The 24031-nt window shown below is 39.5% G+C and overlaps 1 protein-coding gene across 8 annotated transcripts in view; it reads left to right on the top strand.

The window, feature by feature from the left end:
* The window catches only part of ST7L (suppression of tumorigenicity 7 like), an 88083-nt gene that overhangs the window by 30254 nt on the left and 33798 nt on the right, over positions 1-24031 (top strand). For 7 of the 8 annotated variants that reach the window (XM_040998980.1, XM_040998984.1, XM_040998986.1 and 4 more), the window contains 5 exons: positions 4333-4487; positions 6211-6308; positions 6578-6692; positions 13038-13110; positions 13980-14082. In XM_040998980.1, the coding sequence (XP_040854914.1) occupies positions 4333-4487; positions 6211-6308; positions 6578-6692; positions 13038-13110; positions 13980-14082 (544 nt within the window). The remainder of the gene's footprint in view (positions 1-4332; positions 4488-6210; positions 6309-6577; positions 6693-13037; positions 13111-13979; positions 14083-24031) is intronic. The other variant, XM_040998988.1, reaches the window with a different exon arrangement.

Here is a 24031-nt window from a genome sequence, read left to right as displayed (position 1 = left end):
GATCTTTCTCTCTGTCTCTTCTCCTCTCTCTGTATATCTGACTTTGCAATAAAAATAAATCTTTTTTTTTTTTTAAAGAATTCCTTGAATTAATATACTTTATTTTTTTAATTTCTTTTTTTTAATTGTTATTAACATTGTATTATGTGATACAGTTTTATAGGCACTGGGGATTCCCCCCACCCTTCCCACACCCCTCCTCCCATAGTGGATTCCTCCACCTTGCTGCATAACTGCAGCTCAAGTTCAGTTGAGATTCCTTCATTGCAAGCATATACCTAGCATAAAGTCCAGCATCTTATTGTCCAGATAAGTTCAGTGGCCTCTTGGGGAGGCCTTCTCTGGTCTGAAGGTAGAGCTAACAGAGTAAAGTTCCGGTCAGTTAAAATCCCTAACAAAACATCAGCATCAATATACAACATTATGGAATTAATTGACATAGTATTGAAATATGTTAAAAAATAATGCAAGTTCAATTCTTCAAAACATCTGGGTTGAGACAGTATCAATGACAGGTTCAAAAAATAACAAACAACCAAGCAAAAATTACAGGTTAAATCAAGGCAAACATGTGGTATCTGACATAGTATTGAGTAGACAATATGTTAAATTTACTTGTAAGTTCTTGACAACCTCCTGTAACTATTTCAATGACACCTCATCAATTGAGGTGTGCAACAAGTTTGGGGGGTGTTGCAGAGAAATCTCTCATACCTTGCTGATGGGTACTTGTTCTTTGTGTTCCATCTAATAGGACATGTGTGAGTCCTTGATGACCTATCTTTCTTTATTGTTCTTTGCTTATCTCATCCTATTAGTGTGTGTGTGTGTGTGTGTGTGTGTGTGTGTGTGTGTGTGTGTGTGTGTAGGGGGGAGGGGGTTTAGGAGGAACCTTGTTGGTCATTATAGAGGGCGGAGGCCCAGAGCTGGAACTAGGTAAGGACTGGAGAATGTTCCTCTCCCATTGTCCCGCAGGAAGTTTATTGATCTTCTGGTTCTGATGACCGATCGTGGTTCCTGGCTGTTGTTCTGATGTCTTTAGTTCCTATGTGGAAGGACTCGGGCTTCTTCCATCTCGTGTAGTTTGTCCAAAGAGGGGGGATGTCTGTCCTCTGGGTTCTCGGCATCCGGAGGCATTCCAGATCCCCGTGTTCTCTTTGGCAGTTGTGATGACGTTCTTGTGTCCGTTCTGATACTCCTGTCCAGGAGTCCTTGTGGGTGGGAGATAAGCCTCCTCCTGTCCCGCTGTTCCGCCCTGGGGTTCTCCCCAGTTCTGTGCATATGACCACCTGTTAATAGACTGTTTTGGGTCGTTCCTAATTCCCCCTGCGTGTCATTGTAGTTTTTGCTATTGTCTAATGCTGATCTGGATCTATCAACTTTAAGATACCTATCCAGTTCCTGTAGGTTACACTACGCGGATTCCTAGCTTTTTCAAAGGAGATGAGAGATTTCTCTGTGTTCCCACCCAGTTACTGTGTATCGTAAGGAATTGGCAGTATATTGGGAATTACAATCATTCAGAACATATGGGGTGAGACCGTATTAGCTGCAGGTTCGTCTGAGGAAGATTTACAGACATTGGAAATCTTTAGGGTTGCTTGGTGTCCCCAAAATACCGCAGTTTCGGCATGGAGCTGTCTGAGCAGCATACAGAGAACCAAGTTCTCAGGGCTCCCTGGCCGGGCGGCCAGTGCATCAGTTGGCGCCAGGCTTCACCTGCTGGCCGCCCGAAGCAGTCCCCCAAGTGAGCGTGGAGACTGCTTAGTTGCTTACCAGGTCAAGAAGCAGCTGGGCCTGGGGAACCCCGGCCGCATGGTGGCCGGGGTAACGCCCCCCAAATTAATATACTTTAAAATTGCTTTAAACTGGGCCTGGTGCAATAGCCTAGTGGCTAAAATCCTTGCCTTGCACATGCAGGTATCCTATATGGGCACCAGTTCATAACTTGGATGCTCACTTCCCATCCAGCTCCTTGCTTGTGGCCTAGGAAAGCAGTTGAGGATGACCCAAAGCCTTGGGACCCTGCAGCCATGTGGGAGACCTGGAAAATGCTCCTGGCTCCTGGCTTTGGATTATCTCGGCTCTGGCCATTTGGCCACTTGGGGAGTCAACCAGTGTATGTGAGATCTTTTTTTCTGTCTCTCCTTCACTCTGTAAATCTAGCTTTCTAAGAAAAATAAGTTTTTAAAAATAAAACAAGACACAACACTAGGGTCCTAATTGCTATTCTGAAAAGCAATTAAAATGGTTTCAAGTAACCACAATAAAAATAGCTTTTTTTTTTTTTTTTTAGGTGAGAATCAAATTATCACCATGATTTAAAAGTATATAATATAAGTACAGGGTTAAAGAGGTTCTTCTCCTTAAAGATTTCATATATCATTTCAACAATGTATTAGTATAAAAATTGGTATTATGACTATCTAATGAATTACACTTTTGAAAATATAGGTTTCTGGGCCTTATATGATAGCTTAGCAGCTAAAGGGCTAGCATTGCATGGGCAGGGATCCCTCATGTGTGCCAGTTTGTATCCTGGTTTCTCCACATCCCATCCAGCTCCCTACCTGTGGCCTGGGAAAGCAGCTGAGGACACGTGAAAGCCTTCGGCCTCTGCACCCAATTGGGAGACCTGGATGAAGCTCCTGGTTCCTGGCTTTGTATTGACTCAGCTCTGGCCATTGTGTCCATTTGGGATGTGAACTAACAGATGGAAGATCTTTCTCTGTGTATATCTGCCTTTCCAAAATAAGTAAATATACACACATATATATTTATATATATATACACACACATATATACATAATTGTGTGTGTGTATCTATCTATATGTGTATATATATATATATAGAGAGAGAGAGCTTTCTTATTGAGGTAAAATTCACACAAAAAAATATACAATTAAACTATACAGTTTAAAGCTGTATGTGGATTAGCTGGGCCGTCATCCACTACTTTCCTAGTCTACAGGCATGGAGCTGGAAGGGACATGGAAAAACTGGGATAGCAACCGGCACCCATATGGGATCCCAGTGCATGCAAGGTAAGTGGTTAAGTTGTGCTGGGCCCAAGAACTTAGTGTTTTAGGTAGCAGTTTGGAGTGGGTGTTCCAGCCAGTGATAGCTTAAGTACCTGAGTCCTTGCCAACTATATAGGAGACTCAGATTGACTTCTGGGTTCCTGACCTCTCTGTCGTCCAGCTCTGGATGTTGTAGGTATTTGGAGAGTGACCCAGCAGATGAAGTATTTCTCTGTGTCATTGCCCTTCAAATAAAATGAAAATAAATTCTTAAAAATTAAAAAAAAGTGAAGTTGCATTGTATTTAAAGCTTCAGAAAAATTCAGTGCATTATAATAGGGAAATATTTGTTGTTTAGTGAAATTATTAGTTTAGGATATCATGAATGGTATGAATTTCATTTTCCATGTCGGGAAGACTCTCTTGTCACCAGTTGATGATAGCTGTCTTGCCATCACTGTTGGTCTTGTGCTTTTACCAATTATCTCTCTCCCCTTGCCTAGATCAGCATGCTTCAATACAAGAATATAAGGAAGAATATATATCTATGTATACACACACATATAGAATAACATGTAGAAGGGTAATAATAAGTAAAAAATGAGGAGATTAATTTGAATAATGTTTTATTTAACTATGTTCAAAATATTAACACATTCTGTACATCATTATTTTAAAAATATTATTGCAATATTTCCGGCTTTTCTGTCTACAAACTCCTGTGTGCACTTACTTTACCCTGACATCATGTCTTAATTGAGGGTAGCCACATTTCAAGTACGTGTGGCTAATGATTAGAATGGTAGACAGTGCAGGCTTAGATAATCCAAACTAGCACATTGCCTTCAGAGAGATGTTCTTGGTATTTCTGGGAATGAAAAGGAAGCTTGTTCTTTTTGTTGGACCAAAATAGAAATTAGTTTATCTTGTTAGCCTGTTGTTGACTTAAAAGACACAAAGAAAAATCTCTGTATTAATGGAGTGAAGAACACTTGGATTAGGTAGAAGCATGAGGAGGAAGAGGAGGATTGTAGGAGGAAGGATTGGAATTCAGATCAAGGGAAGTTTACTGCATCCTGTTGTGGCTGAGTCCGAAAGGATACAGAGCAGCATGCAGACGGAATGCTCAGATTTTGGCAAAAGGTATTTCTGAGTCAGAAGTTATAGTGCTCTATTGGTCAAGATGCTGTCTTTCCAGTTTGCACTCTGTCCCACATGAAATGAATGTTAAAAGAAACATGTTGCTCAAAATAAAACAATTATTTGCCTAACTAGTTTACTTAGAATTGTTTTTGCTTGCTTTCTTCATAGCTGTGCCACTGCTTACGTCCTATTGGCTGAGGAAGAAGCAACAACCATTATAGATGCGGAAAGGTTATTTAAGCAGGCACTCAAAGCAGGAGAAACAATGTATAGGCGATCACAGCAGTGCCAGCACCAAAGTCCTCAGCATGAAGCTCAACTGAGTAAGCAAATTTAAACTGATTTTTGCTGTCTCCTCTAGCTTCTATAATTCAGTCTAATGTTTGAAACATGAAACAGCAATAGGGGGCTGGCATTATGGCACAGGGATTAAAGCTGCTTCGTATTCTTATACCTGTATGGGTGCTACTTCATGTCCTAGCTGTCCCACTTCCCTTCCAGCTCCCTACTAATGCCCTGAGAAGGGCAGCAGAGTGTGGTTGAAGTGTTTGGACCTCTGCTGCTGCCGTGTGAGACCCCGAAGCAGCTGCTGGCTCTTGGGTTTGGCCTGGCCCAGTGCTGCTCATTATGGCCAACTGGGGAGTAGACCAGTGAGTGGAAGATCTCTCTCTCTCTCTCTTTCTAAATAAGTAAATAAAATTAGAAAGAAAGAAGCAATAGTTAAAATTTGTAGCTGTTAGCTAATTTTCGTAAGTGATCATTAATTGTAATGCCTACAAACCAGCAAGACAATGTATATTAGCCAAGGAATGCTTGTGTAAAGAAAACAGATCAGCCCTGCCCCGGTTATTGAGAGGAAATATGCTATCCTGAGACTTAACAGTAATCTTTCATTTAAAAATTGGACTGGTTATGTTTTTGCATAACTCAAAAAATGTTCAGGACACTGGAGAGCCTTCTAGTGATAATAAGCAGCTATTACCTTTATCTTTACACTTGAAAACAATAGAAGTGTGTTATTTCATGCTTTCTGAGCTAAGTACAAAATTTAGCCTTATATGTGCATTGATTTTTTGGTTGCTTTTTCTCTATGTTCTGTTTGGGATAAAATTGGCTATAACCCAATGTGAGGTCTTTTCATTTAGTTCTTGGGCATATTTTCCTAGTTATGAGTGAGAAACTTTTAAAAAGGATGTTAGACTCAACAATACTGCTGCTTGCTATTTTTGTGGACAGAGGATTTTAGTTCATGATTTTGGCATATAATGAGCAATAAATTGAAATATGTTTATATTATCCATTAGCAGTTAAATTCTAAGACTTTTGTTTGTGAAAATTAAAATTTACATGTTGTCTTTCTAAGTTAAATATTGCTGTTTATGTTTCATTAGTTCATGTTGTTATAACATACAACTGTGGGAATATGAGCTTTTTCAACCTGAAAGTATGCTTGTAAAGCCATTTGTCCTCGTGTAATCTTAAATATAGTTAGGCTACAGAATTTTATAGCTTCTTCCAGAAGTCTTTTTTAATTCTTTGCTCATAGTTAAGAAAGGTTTACATTAACTACGGAAATCTTATTTTGAATAACATTTTTATTTTTTGGTGAAAAGTATAGGAAATATAATTGTTTATATATACATTAAATAATAATTTAGCATTATATTTTCTGTTAATGTTTGCTTCTTTTATGCTAATGTTAAAATATGCTTTTTAATTTTAAATACATTTCTCTATATGTTACAATATTTAGATTACTTAGTGTTAGAGGCAAAAACAATTCAGTATATATATATATATATATATGTTTCCCCTTCTATTTAATTCTGTATATATTTTACGCTTTACACAGAAAACTTAAAACATACACACAAGGTACAGAGAACCTCTACTCAGTATTCATCTCCCAAATTCAACAATCATTAATATTCTTCCTTCTGACACAATTTAGTTTTGGTTGGATCTTTCAATGTAAGCAATTAAAATTAGTGGTTAGTATGTTGAAAAATAGCAGGCCATAATACATCTTTTTGCATTTCTAAATAGGGAGAGATACCAATGTGCTGGTGTATATTAAAAGAAGATTGGCAATGTGTGCAAGAAAGTTAGGAAGAATAAGAGAAGCAGTAAAAATAATGAGAGATGTAAGTAAAATTAATGACCGAATTAATTGTATTTATTCCTCAGAAAAACTAAAAATGTAATTCAAGTTGCCAATTATTTTTAATGACAAATCACTTTAAAAAAATTTGGTAGATATTATAACAAAATAATTCCTTAACGTATTTACATTTCTTAAGAGTTTGGTCTTCATAGTTTTATATAGAACAAATAAATTTCTGCTTTAGTAAAACTGGTTCAGCTCTATTGAGTTTTGTTACAATTTTAATCATTTTTTCCCTTTAATATACAGTTGATGAAAGAATTTCCTCTTCTTACCATGTTGAACATCCATGAAAATCTCTTAGAATCACTTTTAGAATTACAGGCCTATGCAGATGTTCAGGCAGTCCTAGCAAAGTATGATGGTAAGTCGTATTTGTTGGAATTGATAGCATGATTCAAGTATTGTTTTAGTTACATAATCCTACATATGCTCCTTTTATACCATATATATTTTTTTCTGTCAAGTCTTGTCAACTGATATTTAGTGTACATAGATGTAAGTTGCTATAAAACATCTAGTTTATCAAAAACTTTCAAAATCAAGTGCCTGCTTCTGTCGATACTTAATTTGTGTATTTATTAAGTGGCTAGTATGAGTGAGGCTTTGGAGTATAGTAGTCACAGAGGACAGGGGTAGAGACCTCACAGAATTTGTAGTTTAGTGGAAAGTATAAGCAGCAGTTAGACTGAAGAGAGTCTGTTTAGATGATTAGAAAACAATGGGCGCTGTGCGTGTAGGAGGATGCCTGGTTTATTCTGGAGTGTCAAGGAAGGCTAAGAGAATTTTCCTATAAAAGTAATTCAAAATGGCATTTTTACAATACTTTTTAGTACAAAGCTTTACTATCTGATCTGATCTGTATAATAAGATAGGATAGTTATTTTTCTCTTCTTATTACTAAATTAGGAAAGTGGAATTTTTGAAAATGAAGTACTGGGAAAAGTTGATCAATAAATGGCAAGCCTAAACTTAAATCATTTCTTTGTTAATTAGTTTTCCCACAATTAGCAATACAATATATATTGGCTATTTTGATTATATGCTGTAACAGTGCCAGTTTGCCACAAATAGAAATGAGAGAATTTTAAAAGATGCAGAAACTTTCTCCTTATTCTGAATGAGGCATCAGCTTTTAGTCCCCAAGCTGGAGAGTTCCTGATAAACAATATTTTAGAAGGTCATATCTTTCATTATAACAGAACACCTATAAGTAATTTATTCATGTTTTTCCTGTTATAGTTTCCTACACACGAGCTTAAGAATCCCATCTTCTGGAGAGTTAGAAATGTTTTATATTTGGAAAAGGAAGTTTATTTCTTTCAACCATCTGGAATTCTTAGGAAGTGCTGTGGAATAGTGGAAGCTCATGGAGATATTTGTGAGAAATTCTTTCTGAATGTAACTTACTAGGCTGGCGTCCTACTTGTGATACTTAGGATGAGCAAGATTATGAAAGTTTGGAATATGACCTGTTTTGTTAAAAATAAAGTTAATAAAGCATGTCTAAGTGGATATGCTTCTGGATTTTTATTTGTTTTCATTAAGTTCCAAGTTTTACCATTGAAAAGTTAAAAGCAACTTGCTTAGTTCTCCATTTTGTTTGTATAACTAGAATCAACAGCATCTAGAGTTCTTCAGTCTTGCTGTTTTATTCACTATTTTGGGCATTGTTTAAGATTGCATCTATATAGTTATTTAGAAAATAAAGAAAACATAGGTATCACTTCACCTTTGTTAGAATGGCTACTGACAGGGTCCAGCATTGTAGCCAGTGGTTCAAGCTGCTGCTTTTGATGCTGGTATCCCATGGTGTAGTGCTGATTCTGACTTCCATCTGCTGCTGCTCGGATTCCATTCAGCTCCCTGTGTGTGGACTCCTGGTGCTCATTTGGGAGACCTGCAGAGTTTAGGGCTTCTGCTTTGGTCTGGACCAGCCCCGGACATTGCAGCCATTTGAAGAATAAACGAGCAGATGGAAGATCTTTCTCTCTCTCCCCCAAATCCCACCTTTTCCTTCCTTCTTTCCTCTATGTGTCCCTCCCTCTCTTTCTGTAACTCTGCCGTTCAAATAAACAAACAAACCTTTAAACATTGGCTGTTACCAAGAAGAAAGTAGCAAATACTGCTCAAGATTTGGAGAAAGGGAAACTCCTATGTGGAATGTAAATAAGCATAACCATTATGGAAAGCAGTATGGTGATTTCTTTTTTTAAAAAAAAATTGTAATTTCTTTTTCATGATGTTTACATAGTTGAGAAGGGTGCACACTCATCAGGTTGGGGTGATGCATCAAGGAAGAATAGGGGAAGTGGATGAGACAATTGCTTTCATTTTTTTTTCCTGTATCTAGGGTAAAAGAGGAAGGGGAGAGGGCTGTTCCTGGTAACCTAACCGCATTAGTACCTGGGTATGTGGGATAGCCACTTGATGTCATCCCAGCATCCATGATGTGGAGCATGTTCCGAGGGTACTGCTTAGGTGGTTTTGATAGTTCTGAGATGGTGGTGAAATTGTTGCTCCAAAGATAAGGAAATCTTTCCAAGGTCCATTGGCTAATATAGTTCATCTTATTGTCTCCATTCACCCCAATACTTGCTGTCATGCATGGCTGGGATAGTTGTCCAATTTGTTCTGTTCTCCATCCTCTGCCATGGTACTAGACATCCTCTGCAGATCACAGTGGTCTGTCATGTCCCCCATATGCACCTGTGTATGCCATCTACTGCAAAGGGTTCAACAATCAAGGAGACCTAGTTCTGACATATGCACTCCATGCTCAGACCACAGATCTGTGGTTTTTCCCCTGGCTACACTTTTCAGTCCAGCAATCCAGTTTGGGAGGTCCCTAAAGAAACCTCAACTAAGGCGACTCCAGACCTGACTCCTGTGTGTCAGCAGATGTGTGGTCCAGCTAAGTCTGTCATCCACAGTTGCAGTTACCCAGTCCCCAGTTCCATCTCATGCAAAACAACAGTTGCTGTGGCCCAGTCCAACCCTGCCCAGTACACATTAGGCCCTCACTCACAACTTATGCACTGCGGAAACTCAGCTTAGTCAGAACAACCCCAATAACCTCCATCAGGCTTGCCCCACGCCTTAGCTCCTACATATGCTTATATGTACAGTACACTGCTCCAGTCTGTCCTGCATCCCATTGAGCTCTTGTACACCTCAGTAGGTGTTGGAGTCCAACTCAGCCCAACCAACCCCACTCTCTTGCCAGTGGGTGCTACTGCAAACAGGCCCACTCCCAGCCCTGATTTCTCATGCTCATCAGTGGAAGCTGTAACCCATCAGAGAGATACCCACAGTTTCCCTACTAGGCCCATTCCCAGCCCTGGATCTTGTACTTTCCAGGTAGTTCTGCAGTCTAGCCTGACAGGACTTGCCACCAGTCTCAGCACTTGCCAGATGATGCTGCAACAGAGCCCAACCAGCCTGTACTTACTGTGGCTCATGCATGCACCAGTGGTTATTATCGCTTAGTCCAACCTGGCTCTCCCCCAGGCCAACACAGATGAAAGCCATTTGGTTTTGTAGTCCTGTCCAGCCTATTCCACCCCAAGTCACAGCTCTCACTGTCACCAGCGGGAGCAGTGACTCAGCAGGGGAGTCCCTGCAATCCTTCTACTGGGCTCACCCCCTACCCCAGGGTCTCAGGTGTGCTGTTGAGTGCTGCGACCCAGTCCGGCATGCCCTGCCTCACCTCGGCATTCACCAATGGGTACTGCAACCTGGTTCAGCCTGGCATGCCCCCTGTTTCAGTTAATGTTGGTGGGTTCTATATCTTAGCACAGTCCAGCCAGCCCCTGGTCCCAGCCTTAATGTGAATTGGCTGGTGTTGTAGCCCAACCTGGCCTGGCCTGCACCCATTCCTGGTTCTCACATCTGCCTGTGGGTGCTATGAACTGTCCCAAACTGGCCTGCCCCCAGACCTAACCCATATGTATGCTAGTAGATATGTAGTGTGGCTTAATCTGTACTGCCCCCAGACTCCATTCTTGTACTCACTAATAGGACTGCATCCTGACATCTCCCATCCATTGCAGATATCACATATACCATGGATGCTTAGCCCAGCTTGACTTTGCCCAACTCTGTCCCAACATTAACTGCAGGTATAGCAGCCTGCCCTACAAGCCCACCCCATTCCGGCTCTTCCCTGTGGGTGCCATCTGCCTGTTTCATCCAAGAACCAGGTTTCATGTGCTTCAGCAGGTGCCGAGACTTAGCCCAGCCTATTTTCCATACACTCTGGCTCTTTTGAGCACTAGCAGGTGCTGGAGCCTAGCCCAGTCTGGCACACCCCAGGTACAGTCCACACCCATGCCAAGGGATTCTGCAGTCATGTGCAGCCCAATTTGTCCCCCCCCCCCCCATTTTTATTCTCACACTTACCAGTGAGAACAATAGCCCAGCATGGGCATCGTTTTAGCTCCCCTACCAGGCCTGCTTCCAGCCACAGATCTTTCGCATGCTGATGGTTGCTCTGATCCAGATCAATATAGCCCATTCCTCATCTTGATCTTTGTCATTGGATGCTGCAGCCTGGCTTGATCTAGCCAGTCCCCAGTCCCAACTCTCACTGATAGATGCTATAGTTTATCCCTGCCCATCCCTGGCTTTCATGCAAATTGGTAGGTGTGACAACCTAGTCTGAGCATGGCTTGCACCCCAATCTGGCTCTTGAGCTTGCCAGACCCTGCCCGGTCTACCACCCTGAGGCTGCCCCCACACCTGCTAAGTAACGCATCCTTGTCTAGCCTGACCAACATCCAGCTCTGAAAGTTCCCAAAATTCTCACACCAGTCTACTCCCAGTCCCATATCTCAAATGTGCCAGCAGATGCTAGACCCTGACAATCTGCTCCCCCAGTCTCAGCCCTTGTGTGTGCTGGTGGTTGTTACTACCCTCCAACCTCAACCCAATTCTTGGGTATACCTGCAGGTGCTACAGCCAGAACCAGCTTGTCCTATTTCCAATCCTAGTTCCCATGAGTGTCAGTTCTGTGGTCATGCCTAGGTTGGCCCATCACCATCTGCAGCTCTTGAACAAACCACCAGAAATTGAAATCCTACAGGGATGAGCCCACATGATCCTCATAAAATGTGCCCCTAGACCTGATTCTCTCTTGTGCTGGTTAGTGTCATGGCCCAGCTTAACATGACCCATCCCCTGTTCGGATGCTCACTGGCAGGTACTGTGGTTAAGTCCTGACAGATCGGCCCTCCAACCCTAGCTTTTGTGTACACCCATGGGAGGTGGTCAATACCAAGTCCAGCTCAGGTCTCTTACATGGGCAGGTGTATTGGTTTGTCCCAGAAAGATCCTCTAGTTTCCCTCCAAATCACCTTGTCTCAGCCCACTCATTTACCTGCAAGTACGGTAGCCTAGTTGGTAGAAATCCCCAGAAACCGTTCCTCACCTGTACTGTTCTCCCTCAGTGATCCTCCCTCCCACACATCAGCATTCCCCCTTTTCTTGAGCAGTTCATAGTCCCCCGCTGCCCGCAACGGCACAAGTCTTCAAGCCCAGTCATTCACCAGTGACTTGTATTTGTATGGTTTTCTTTAAAAACTAGAAATAGAACTCTCATATGCTATAGACAAATCCATATGGAAGCTAAAAACATCTGAATTCAGAATGGTGATTATTAGAAGCTGGGAGGGGTGGTCCTGGGATTGGGAGTAGCAGGTGCTGAATCAGAGTTTGACCAAAAGATAATGAAGTTCCAAGTGTCGTACAGCATAGTGAGGAGACTATAACGTAGTCACAATAATTTAGTAGATATTGTATGAGCAAGCAGAAGCTTCAATCCTACAATCATATAGTAATGTCAATCGAGGGGAAATGTTGATTATACTATTTTGCTGAACATACATTGTGTTTATGTACTATCCAATAAACAGAAATAGCACATTGTAACCCACAAACATGTACAATGAATGTTAAAAATATGTGGAAAATATAAAAAGTTAAAAAAAATCATCTTTGTATGAACTTCAAGTACTATTTTTTTTTCTAATTGTTTCTTTTTTCTCTAAGCTGGTGGAGCTTTTAATATAGTTCCCGATGTTCTGTGCCTTTGCCACTGAATATTCTTGTAGGTGGAGTATTATAAACATTTGTTGAGCACTTTTCACCGTTGTACAGAGGGCTTTCATAGACTTGATTTAATCCCTGCCAGAAAAATGGCATTCTTAAGGTAGGTTTTGGTGTAGTGGTCACTAGGAATGCCTACATTCCACATTGAAGTGCCTAAGTTCAAGTCCCAGCTCTGCTTCCCACTCCAGTTTTCTGCTAATGTGCACATTGAGAGGCACAGGTAATGTTTCAGGCACTTGTGTTCCAATCTCCCGTATGGGATAGCAAATTGAGTCTCAGCATTTGGGGGAGTAAATAGGCAATGAAAGATCTTTGTGTGTCTTTATGTCTCTTCCTCTCTTTCAAATAGGTAAAAAGATGCAGTTTTTAAAAGTTTCATTCTTTGTTTTGAGAAGAAAAACTTGTGATCAAAGCCGTTGCTACTAGCTCAAGGATGTATAGCTAGTAAATAAAAGAATCAGGACTCAAACTTGTATCTTCCAAGTACATGTCCAGATGCTTCTACTGTTACATTTGTTGAATTTTTGCTGTGAATTGTTCTTATTAAACACTATTTGATCGTTCTAAAAATTCTTACCTAAGTTGAAAACTATTGTTACAGATATAAGCCTTCCAAAGTCAGCAGCAATCTGTTATACAGCAGCTTTGTTGAAGACAAGGACTGTTTCAGAGAAGTAAGTAGCTGTGCTCGCTATAATAATTTAGAAGGTTGTGTTTTCCTCTAAGGATTTTATCAGTGCTCTTTTACCTTGCCTTGATCGTCAGCAGCTTTGGGGCTCCTTATTACAGGTGAGGCTTTTTAGAGCTAAGTAAACTAGGACTTGAATTCAGACTCTGCCATACACCAGCTGTAGGACTTCAGGCATTTTGAGACTCTTCCTCATCTGTACTGTAAAGTGATAGCAGTGTAAGGTGACTGTGAGGATTAGGTTTGTAACTGCCTAGAGCACTGCTAAAAAATACACACAGTAAATAGCAGTCGTGATGATAATGGTAAGGCATGTGGTAGGAAAGTTTTATGTTATCTGTTCTTATAGTGGAGTTATGTCCCTTTCCTTGTATTTTTGGCTGTCCTTAACTCTCCTTATTCTGCATATTAAGATATTCAGACGCTAGCTAGCTAGCTGCTGACCATTTTCTTCTGCCTTAGGTAACTATGCTTTGATATGAATTTGAATGAAATATGCAGAGCAGATAAAATATAATTGTTTCATGAAATTCATTGAATATCCCAATGTAACATATCTTACTTTATTTTCACAAAGAGTGCCTTCGTTGGACATTTGCTTGATTTCTTTACTCTAGTTTGAAGATTTCTGTTCTTTATTCTGTTTTCATTTGTATGTTGAACTAGAAGTTTAATTAGTAGTTATCTGGCCTTGTCTTGCCAAAAACCTCTTTGTTTCAGTGAGGAATGTTATGATCTAAATCCTTTCCTTTAGCTTTTCTTTTCTATCTCTTTCTCTTTTCTTTTTTTTTTCTCCTTTATTTGTTATTGTTATTCCTTGTATACTTATTTTTTCGTCTTCTGGTTTTCTTACAGATTCTCAGCAGAAACAGCTTCTAGAAGAGGGTTAAGCTCAGCAGAGATTAATGCTGTGGAAGCAATTCATAGAGCTGTGGAATTTAATCCTCATGTTCCAAAAGTGAGAAATTTTTTGATGAAAATATTACTTCTATTTAAGCTTATGAGACTGATGACAATGTGTAGACCAAAGTTTGTCAGAATTATTTTATATTTTGATGCTTCTTACTCAACTTAGAAGGGATGTTAAAAGGTTTTTAGAAAGGTGAGTAAGAGTGATAGTAAGTGTAGACTTAGTGATTGCTATCAGAAGTTTAACTTTGTCACTTAACTGTTCTTTTGTGGTAGAGAAGAAAAAAATCAGATGCCTTGACTTAATATCATTTGTATTTTAGATCATTAAGTCAAATTTCCTTAAACTGTAAAAGCTTTCTCTAGACAATGTTTGGGTTTTGGAGTAGAGTTGGATAGACAGAAAAACTGAAGAAAATAGATTAAAATAATCAGTGATAGGAAACAGATGTGAAAGTTCCCAGAAAAACTGCTTTAGGTGATGTTTATTCTGTCTCAGATGCAATTTGTACCTGTTTCATTTGTTTTATTGCACATCTTGCAGTTATATAAACTGATGGTTAATCTGTATGTGTTATCACCCAGGTTTGAGTTTTGCATTTGCAGTGTTCCATGTTAGGAAATGCAGAACACTTGAGAATAAATGTCCTACTACAAAATGTAATCATAGCTGTTGATTCTAGTATAGTGTGTTAGTGGAATTTTGAAGCTAGTAGACAGTAAGATATTAATCTCTGAAAGATAGTCTCCACCAAGAGGAAGTTGTAGGCCTGTTAGAGCAAGTAAGACAAGGTTAAGAAAATTACTGAAATTCAAGGATGAGCATTATTTTAATTTATATTATTCTCTCATTTAGGGATACTGATCTCAAAAATTTAAATTTCTTATTATGAATTATGATAAAGTTGTAGAAAAGTAAAAAGCTCTAGAAAAGTTAAACCTTATAGAAGAGTGAAACAGAACTGTGCATCTTAATGATTTATTGTAAAATAAATACTTGAGAAGTACCACTAGGGTAAAAAAAGAGAATAATATCAACCTAATTCCCCTTCCCAGTTGTAACTTCTTGCCTCCTACCTAAAATGAATCATTATTCTGAGATTAATTATATTCACTTCTTCCTTTCCTTTGTATTTATTTCATTTAGTGCTATAGCTATTAATTTTCTGATACAGCTTATTTTTTGGAGTGGAGAGGGTTGTAATTTCTAGCATAAATTCATTGCCAGAAAGTATACTCTGATTTTACCCCTTTGAAACATTTTCCATCTCTTAGATTTCAATTTCTTTTCATATTTCTTATGTTATTTCTGGTTTTTAATTCTCTACCAAAATTTTTTTTTTTTATTGTCATCTTAAAGTCTCATCTTTTTTTTTTTTTTTATTGTTGCTTACATTATATTATGTAGTACAGTTTTATAGGCGCTGGGGATCCCCCCCACCCCTCCCATACCCCTCCCCCCATGGTGGATTCCTCCACCTTGTTGCATAACCATAGTTCAAGTTCAGTTGAGATTCATTGCTTGCAAACACATGCCTAGCATAAAGTTCAGCGTCTTATTGTCCAGATAAGTTCAGTGGCCTCTTGGGGAGACCTTCTATGGTCTGAAGATAGGTCTAACAGAGTAAAGTTCCAGTCAGTTAAAAGCCCCAACAAAGCCTCAGTATCATTATACAACATTATGGAATTAATTGACATAGTATTGGGTAAACAATATGTTAAAAATAATGCAAGTTCCATTCTTCGAAACATCTGGGTTGAGACAGTATCAATGACAGGTTCAAAAAATAACAAACAACCAAACAAAAAATTACAGGTTAAATCAAGGCAAACATGTGGTATCTAATCTTTTGGGATTCGCTCATTTCCCTTGGCATTATAGTTTCCAGTTGTGCCCATTTAGCCACAAAGAACTGCATTTTGTTTTTTTTAATAGCTGAGTAGTATTCCATGGAGTAGATGAACCAAAGCTTTCCTATCCAATCTTCTGCTGATGGGCATTTCGGTTGCTTCCATGTTTTCGCAATTACTGATTGTGCTGCAATGAACATAGGGATGCATGTTGGTTTGTCGTAAAACAGGTGTTTTGGATATATTCCTAGGAGTGCTATTGCTGGGTCATATGGTATGCAGATTTTGAGTTGTTTGAGTGTTCTCCAGACTGATTTCCATAAAGGCTGTACCAATTTGCAGCTCCACCAGCAGTGGAGTAGGGTTCCCTTTTCCCCGCATCCTCGCCAGCAAGCGTCGTTGGTGTTCTTGTTTATGTGGGCCAATCTTACTGGTGTTAGGTGGTACCTCATCGATGTTTTAATTTGGATTTCCCTTATTGCTAGGGAGCTGGAACATTTTTTCATATGTTTGTTTGCCATTTGGACTTGTTCCTTTGTGAAATGTTTGCCCATTTCCCATGCCCATTTCTTGAGTGGCTTGTTTGTTTTGGTTTTTTGGTTGTTTTGAAGTTCTTTGTATATCCTGGAAATTAGCCCCCTATCGCCTATATCGTGTGCAAAGATCTTCTCCCACTCTGTCCCGGACCTCTGGACATACTATAGAGCAGTGGTTATCAAAACAGCCTGGTACTGGCACAAAGACAGAAAGGAAGATCAATGGAATAGAATAGAAGCACCAAAAGGGAATCCACACAGATACAGCCAATTAATCTTTGACAAAAAGACCAATGACAGCTTAAGCAAGTGGGAAGGACTCTTTAGTAAATGTTGTTGGGACAACTGGCTGATAGCCTGTAGAAACAAAAAGATAGACCCACATCTATCACCATACACTAAGATCCAATCTACATGGATAAAAGACCTAAACCTACATCCAGAAACCTTCAAACTCTTGCAAGAAAATGTAGGAAATACCCTGCAAGACCTAGGAGTAGGTACCGACTTTCTAAGAAGGACACCAAAAGCAATAGCAGTTGAGAACAGAATAAACAAATGGGACCTCATCAAACTAAGAAGCTTCTGTACAGCAAGGGAAACTCTACCAAAATTTTAAATAGAGGTTTTTAAACCCTAAAATAGTTAAAGGTGGTTACTATAAAGTTCTTTTCTGAAAATTCCAACATCTAGAACTTCTATATGCTTATTTCTATTTAATATTCATTTTTTCTTGCATAATGCTTATGGTTCCATTTCTGCCTGGTTTTCTTTGACTGTAGTGCCAACTATTTTGTTTGGAAAGTTGTAAAAATATAAGACAGCCTTAAGGCCTGGTAGGTAAAAAGTTGATTAGGTTGCCCTTGTTTGGTGTTGGAGTGCCTTGTCCAAGTTCCAGCTCCACTTCTAACTTACTTGCTGCTAATGTGCACCATAGGAGAAAACAGGTGATAACTCATTGGTTGGGTTCCTGCCACCTATGTAATATTCCTGGATTAAGCCTGACCCAATCCTGGTTATTGTGGGAATTTGGGTAGTAAACCAATAGCTGGTTGAAAATAAGGGGTGGTGTTTGTTGTACCTGTTATAACACGGTTTAAAACACCTGGGCCCTGCATGGAAGTATCTGAATTCAATTTCCACCCATTATACCTTATTCCAGCTTCCTGCCAATGCAGCTCCTGGTAGAGCATAGAAGATAACCAAGGAAGTGGGTTTTTGCTACCTATGTGAGAACCCTGTGTTGATTTCCTGGCTCTTGACTTCAGTCTGTTTAGTCCAGGCACTGCAGGCATTTGGAGAGTAAGCCAGCAGATGACGCTACCTGTTTCGGTCACTCTCTTTCCTTCTCTTTCAAATAGTTTTTTTTTAATTTAAAAACTTGTATTTGAAAATTTACTAACTTATTAATTTACTAATATTTATTATGAAAATGAGAAGGTAGCAGACTCAAATAGCCTCTAATTAGCATGGAGAGGGTCGGGTACAGGGGGGAAGGGAGGAAAAAGTACACTGCTCAATGCTGTCACACTACATTCATGCTTGGGGACAGAGACTGTCCTTGGATGTTGTTTTTGAGGCCCCAGTGTGGGGAAGAGTGTTCTGAGGGTATTAATTGAGTGGTCTTGGTTATTCCTGACAAGTCATCAGCTTCGTTTCACCAGAGGTGAAAAATTCTTTCTAAAGCCATTTGGCTGTCCCTGTCTACTCAGTGTGCCTTGTACTAGGTGCCTGTACTAGAGCTTGGCCTGGAGTATTTTTCAACTATCCTCCCCATCTTTTGATGAGGTACTTGAAGTCTTTTCATTGCTTAGATGAGCTGGCTGTGTGTTTTCCATTCTTGTACAAAGTCAGCATTTGAGGTGGCCCAGTGCTGCAGCAGGTCTATGTGATTTAACCCTGAGGTCATGTATTGAGCACAATCTAGTTAGGGAGCCCCCTAAGACACCTCACCTCAGACCTTGCTTTCTGGTGCACCAGCTGATGCAGGATTGGGCTCAGTCTGCCCCCTGTGCCAGCCAACACATGTACCTTGAGTACTGCTGCTTGATCAGTTCTACCCCCAGTCCTGGCTCTCACATGAACCAGCCAATGCTGCAACCTAGCCCAGCCCAACCCACTCCCAAGCCTGGCTCGTATACATTGACAGGATGACCCCCAAAGAACTTCCAGACCTGCCTCTAAACACAGCTCTCCCTAGCACATGTGGTCTCTGTGACCTAGCCTGGTCCAGTCCAGTCCACCCCCAGCTGCTGCTCTTGTGTGCATGGATGGGTTCTTTGTCTTGACCCGGGGAGGCCATCCACTTCCCCTTTCTGATTGCCACTGCTCTACCGGAGACCAGCTCCGGTTGACTGAGAGCTTGCAGAAGATGCACGGATCGAGGAGATGATAGGAAGAAGAGATAAGACACGGACCACTATGACATGATGCTCATAATGGACAACTCAGAAAAGTTGCCTTTTTTATTTATACACAAATCATCACAAGCTTTTGCACAATATTCAATTGTTTCATTTTTACTTCATGGTTAAGAGAATACAAAAAACAATCCTAAGGAAAATATGTTCAACAAACCATTACTCATTGAAACCTGCAGTCGCCTGGCTGAAGCCAGGAACTCCACAGTTGACAGAACACATGTGATTACATAGTGACAAGTGGTTTACTTATACTCAAAATCAATTTTTACTAAACACAAACTAACTAATGTTGTTTGAAATATTAAGAGTACAGAATTAAAAGGTCATAAATGAAAGGATTTTATAAAAGCATATAACATATATTCTTTGCTAAATCTTATAATCAAATCATGCATTAATTACCGTCACCTAGTGCTGATTCAATTGTTTTCTGTTCTTTTGTTAAAGGGCAGTGAAAGGGATCAAGGCAATTCAGCCAATCTACAAACAGAGGGCTTTTACAATAAATTTTCTTTTATCTTTATAAACTGTTTTCTTTCCCTAAATATAAGTGTCAATATAAGATAGAGATTTTAAACCATTTTGAGGGGGTTCACATCTATTTCCTTATAAAAGATGCCCCATATACTTTTGCTTTCTGTGTTAAGAAACTAAAATGCATCATATCATGTGTTGTAACAGTTCAAGGTGCATGGTAAACAAACTCTTTGTACCTCCATGATTGCCATCTATTCCAAGATATTTTCAAGCCATTTCTTAAGGAAAACATTGGTTATATTAGGGCAAACTTCAGGACAAAAGTGGGCACATAACAAGATGTTTGGAAACATTGTGGGCTCAATTGTACTATTGTATACTTTTAACTGTGTGTCATAACCTTACATTACTAAAGGTGTTTTTATCATAACATGATTGATCAATTTGAGGTGTCATACCAGTTACAGGAATCACTTCACATTAGCAGAAAAACAACAGCCTCAGGAGAATTCTATGAAACATCAGAGAGGTGATTGAGTGTCCATACAATGTGGTGAGGCAGCAATAAGGTGACTGGAGACATTCTACCGGGCCTTGCCATGCAGTCAGAAACTCCTCATAGCCTTGAGCGGTGCCATCTGACCCAACTGCACGGCTCCGCACACTGCTCAACTCGATTGATTATCTGTGTGTACAGTGGTCCAGTCCATGGAGGACCCAAAAATAATTCTATACATATCACAAAAACCCTCATTCCAACCTGTCCTCAATCACCCGGCCACTGGCAGTGCATAGCCCCACAATGTGCATGTGGCAGGGGGAAGGCCTGGATGGCATGAGCCTGAGGTGGTGCTCCAGGATTACCATCCCCCCAAATAGAACAGGCAACTGTACTGGCACATTGGTATAGTTAACACAGAGTTGGCATTAACCAGGTCCAGGATGCTAGCTGGCTATACGCTGATTTTCTTCTAAAACTGTAACATTTGCCTAGGTTCAAGGCAACTTAAGCAGTTTCCTACTGCTGGAAAATTATACATTAAAATGTAAAAGAAAAATTTATAAAACTTCTGGTAGACATGGTAGGAAAATTTTTTTGTGACCTTGGGTTAGGCAAAGATTTATTCAAAGATTTGATCCATGAAAGAAAAAATTGATAAATTAGAGTTTTTAGATATTAAAAATCTTCGCTTAAAAAAATTATTTGAAAAGCGGAGTTGCAAAGAAAGAGGCCTTCCGCCAACTGTTTCACTGCCTAAATGACCAAAATGGCCAGAGTTGAGCCAATCTGAAGCCAGGAACCAAGAACTTATTTCATATCTCCTATGTGGGTACAATGGCCCAAGGGCTTGAACCATCTCCTCTTTTACTTTCCTTGGCCATAAGCAGGGAGTTGGATTGAAAGTTGAACAGCCAGGACACAAAATGGCACCCATATGGAATGTCCAGGTCACAAGCAGAAGCTTAGCCTACTACTGTACAGGCCACAAAAACTTTGCTTTTCTAAGATATCATTAAGGGGACCAACATTGTGACTTTGAAGGGTAAGCTCAACTTAAACATTGTTATCTCATATTTCAGTGCTGGTTCAAGTCCTAATTCCCCAACTTACTATTCTTCTTCCTGTTCATGCACCCAGGGAAGCAGCAGATATAGCTCAAGTACTTGGACCCTTCACATTCACATGCGAGGCCTGAATAGAGTTTCTGGTTCTTGGCTTTGGCCTGACCTAGCCCTGGCTGTTGCAACCATTTGGGGAATGAACAACTAGTGGAAGATTTACTCTCTACCTTTATCTCTTGCACTGCCTTTCAAACAAATATGAATCCTCCCCCCCCCCCCCCCCGATGGCTCAGTGCCTAAATCCTAGCTTTGCAAGCACTGGCATCCCATATAGGTGACACTTGATGTCCTGGCTGCTCTGCTTCCCATCTAGCTTCCTGCTTGTGGGAGTAGAGAATGGCCCAAAGCCTTTGAACCCTACACCCACTTGGGAGACCTAGAAGAAGCTCCTGGCTCCTGCTTTTGATCTGAGAGCTATGTCCTTGGCAGCCATTTGGGGAGTAAACTAGCAGATGGAAGATCTTTCTGTCTTTCAGTAAGTCGGCCTTTCCAATAAATCTTTTAAAAATATACAATTTTTTTAAAGACATTAAGAAAATGAAAAGACAAGCCAAAGACTGGGAGAAGGTATTTGCAAATTATGTATCAGTTAAAGGATTTGTAGCCAGGATAAGACTATATAATTTACATACATATGTTTATAGAATATATATATATATATATAATATCTAGATATACATAAACTTAGAAAACAATAACTCAAAGCATGAGCAAAAGATATATATGTGTACACATAATATATATCTTCACTAAAGAACATATTTGAATATAGTTGATAACACTAGGCATTGGGGAAATATAAAACAACAGTGTGATACTCCTTACTTGCTAGAAGATGTGAAGAAATTGCATACATTGCAACTAGTCTTACAACATATGACTCGTCACTTCACTTTCTAGGAATCCACTCAAGAACAATAAAAACCCAGAGATTCTCTATGCAGATGCTCATGTTCACAGCAACTAAAATTTGAGGTGATTCAGACAGGTAAATGAATAAATAAATTGTGGTTTTTCCATTTGATGGAGCAATACTTATCAAAAAATAGAAGAAATAGTACATGCAACAGCATAAATAAACTTCAGATACTTTATGTAAAGTGAAAGAAGTCAGTGATAAAGTCAGCATACTGTATAATTTCATTCTTACCAAATTTCTAGAGAGGTAAACTATATAACACACAGAGCTGATCAATTGTCCCCTGGGCTGCAGGTTAAGTAAGAATTGGCTGTAAGCAAGCATGAGCAAACTTGTTTGGTGGCAGCTTCCCTGTTCCTCTTTCTTGAAGAGTATTTCCTATATTTTCCTTTAATAATTTGATGGTTTCTGGGTATAGATTTAGGTCCTTGATTCATTTAGAGCTGATTTTTGTATAATGTGACAGGTGTGTGTCTCACTTCTTACCTCTGCAGGCTGCTATCCAGTAGTCCCAACAGCATTTGTTGAATAGACCAGGCTTTTTCCCTGGATTGTTTGCAATTTCCTGTCAAAGATTAGTTGTCTATACATGTGTGGGCTCCCTTCTGGTGTTTCTATTCTGTTCCATTGCTCTTCTCTGTTTCTGTACCAATCCAGACTGTTTTGATGACCACTGCTCTGTAGAGTGTCTTGAGATCTGGTATTGTGATTCCTCCAGCTTGATTTTTATTCTTCAGGGTAGTCTTGATTATTTGTGGTCTCTTGTATTTCCAGATGAATTTTTGCATCTTCTATTTCTGAGACGAGTGTAGTTGGGATTTTGATTGGGATTGCATTGAATCTGTGTATTACTTTTGGTAATATGAACATTTTGATGATGTCAATCCTGCCAATGGCTACACCCACACGTTTTTCCTTACTATTCACTTGGAATATCTTTTTTCCATTCTTTCACTTTCAGTTTATTCTGATGTTTGCTGATGAGATGTATCTCCTGTAAGTAGCAGATAGATGTTTTTTTCTTAATTAGTCCTCTAATCTATGGCATTTGATTGATGAGTTTAAACCAATTACATTCAGTGTTAATATGGATAAGTGGCAATGACTTGTTCTTTGATTGAATCTTCTGTTTGCCCTGTAGTGGGATGTTCTCCACATTTACCTTTAGTTTTGGTAACTGCTCTTTCTTTTCTCCTTCACCAGAACATCTTTGAATATTATTTGTAGGACAGATATAGAGGAGGCAAATTCTTGGAGTTTTTCTTTATTGTGGAAGAATTTTATTTCATTTTCAAAGACAAAGGAGAGCTTTGCAGGATACGTGATTCTGGGATAAAAATTTTTCGTTTTTAGAGTCTGGAATATTTCATTCCATTCTCTTCTGGCCAGTAGCATTTCCTCACAAACTCAGCTGTGAGTTTGATTGGGGTTCTGCTATAGGTCACTTGATTTTTCTCATGTGCATATTTAAGGATTGTTCCCCTGTGTTCAGCTGAGGAGAGCTTGATTATCCTGTAATGTGGTGAAGTTCGCTTTTGATTAACTATGTTGGGAGTTCTGTGATCCTCCTGTATATTGTTTTCTAAGTTTTTCTCTAGATTAGTGAAGTTTTCATTTATTATTTCATTGAATACACCCTTAGTCCCAGTTGCTCTTTCTGTGCCTTCTGGAACTCCAATAATTTCTTATGCTGGGCCTTTTAATCATATCTTTTAATTCTTAGATACTTTTTTAGCTTGGCCTAGCTCTGCTTCCAGTTTTTTGTTTGTTTTCTCTTGATGACGGGAAGTTATCTTCCATCTCTGATATTCGTTCTTCTGCTTCATTTATTCTATTTTTGAGACTCTCCACTGTACTTTTAGTTTGCTCTACTGTATTCTTAATTTCTGAAATGTCAGCTTTCATTTGATTCATTTCCTGTGTGATATATTCCTTAAATTCTTTGAGCTCTTGTATTCTGTGCTTCTCATTGTTGGTCAGAAGCTTTATAATGAATTTTCTAAATTCTGTGTCTCCTGTTTTCTCCATGTCTTCCTTGCTTAACCCTGAGGATGGTAGAGACTTTTGCTCCTTAACCAGAGAGTCTTCGGTAGCATTCATTGTGCCTCTGTCTCTTCTTTTAACTTTTGACATGCAATTCTGTGTGGCAGATTCTTTTCCTTAGTGCAG

Source organism: Ochotona curzoniae, unplaced genomic scaffold (assembly GCF_017591425.1).
Source record: "Ochotona curzoniae isolate NIBS_2020 unplaced genomic scaffold, NIBS_Ocur_1.0 scaffold_1037, whole genome shotgun sequence".
NCBI classification, from domain to species: domain Eukaryota; kingdom Metazoa; phylum Chordata; class Mammalia; order Lagomorpha; family Ochotonidae; genus Ochotona; species Ochotona curzoniae.
This window is presented reverse-complemented; position numbering and strand designations above follow the sequence as displayed.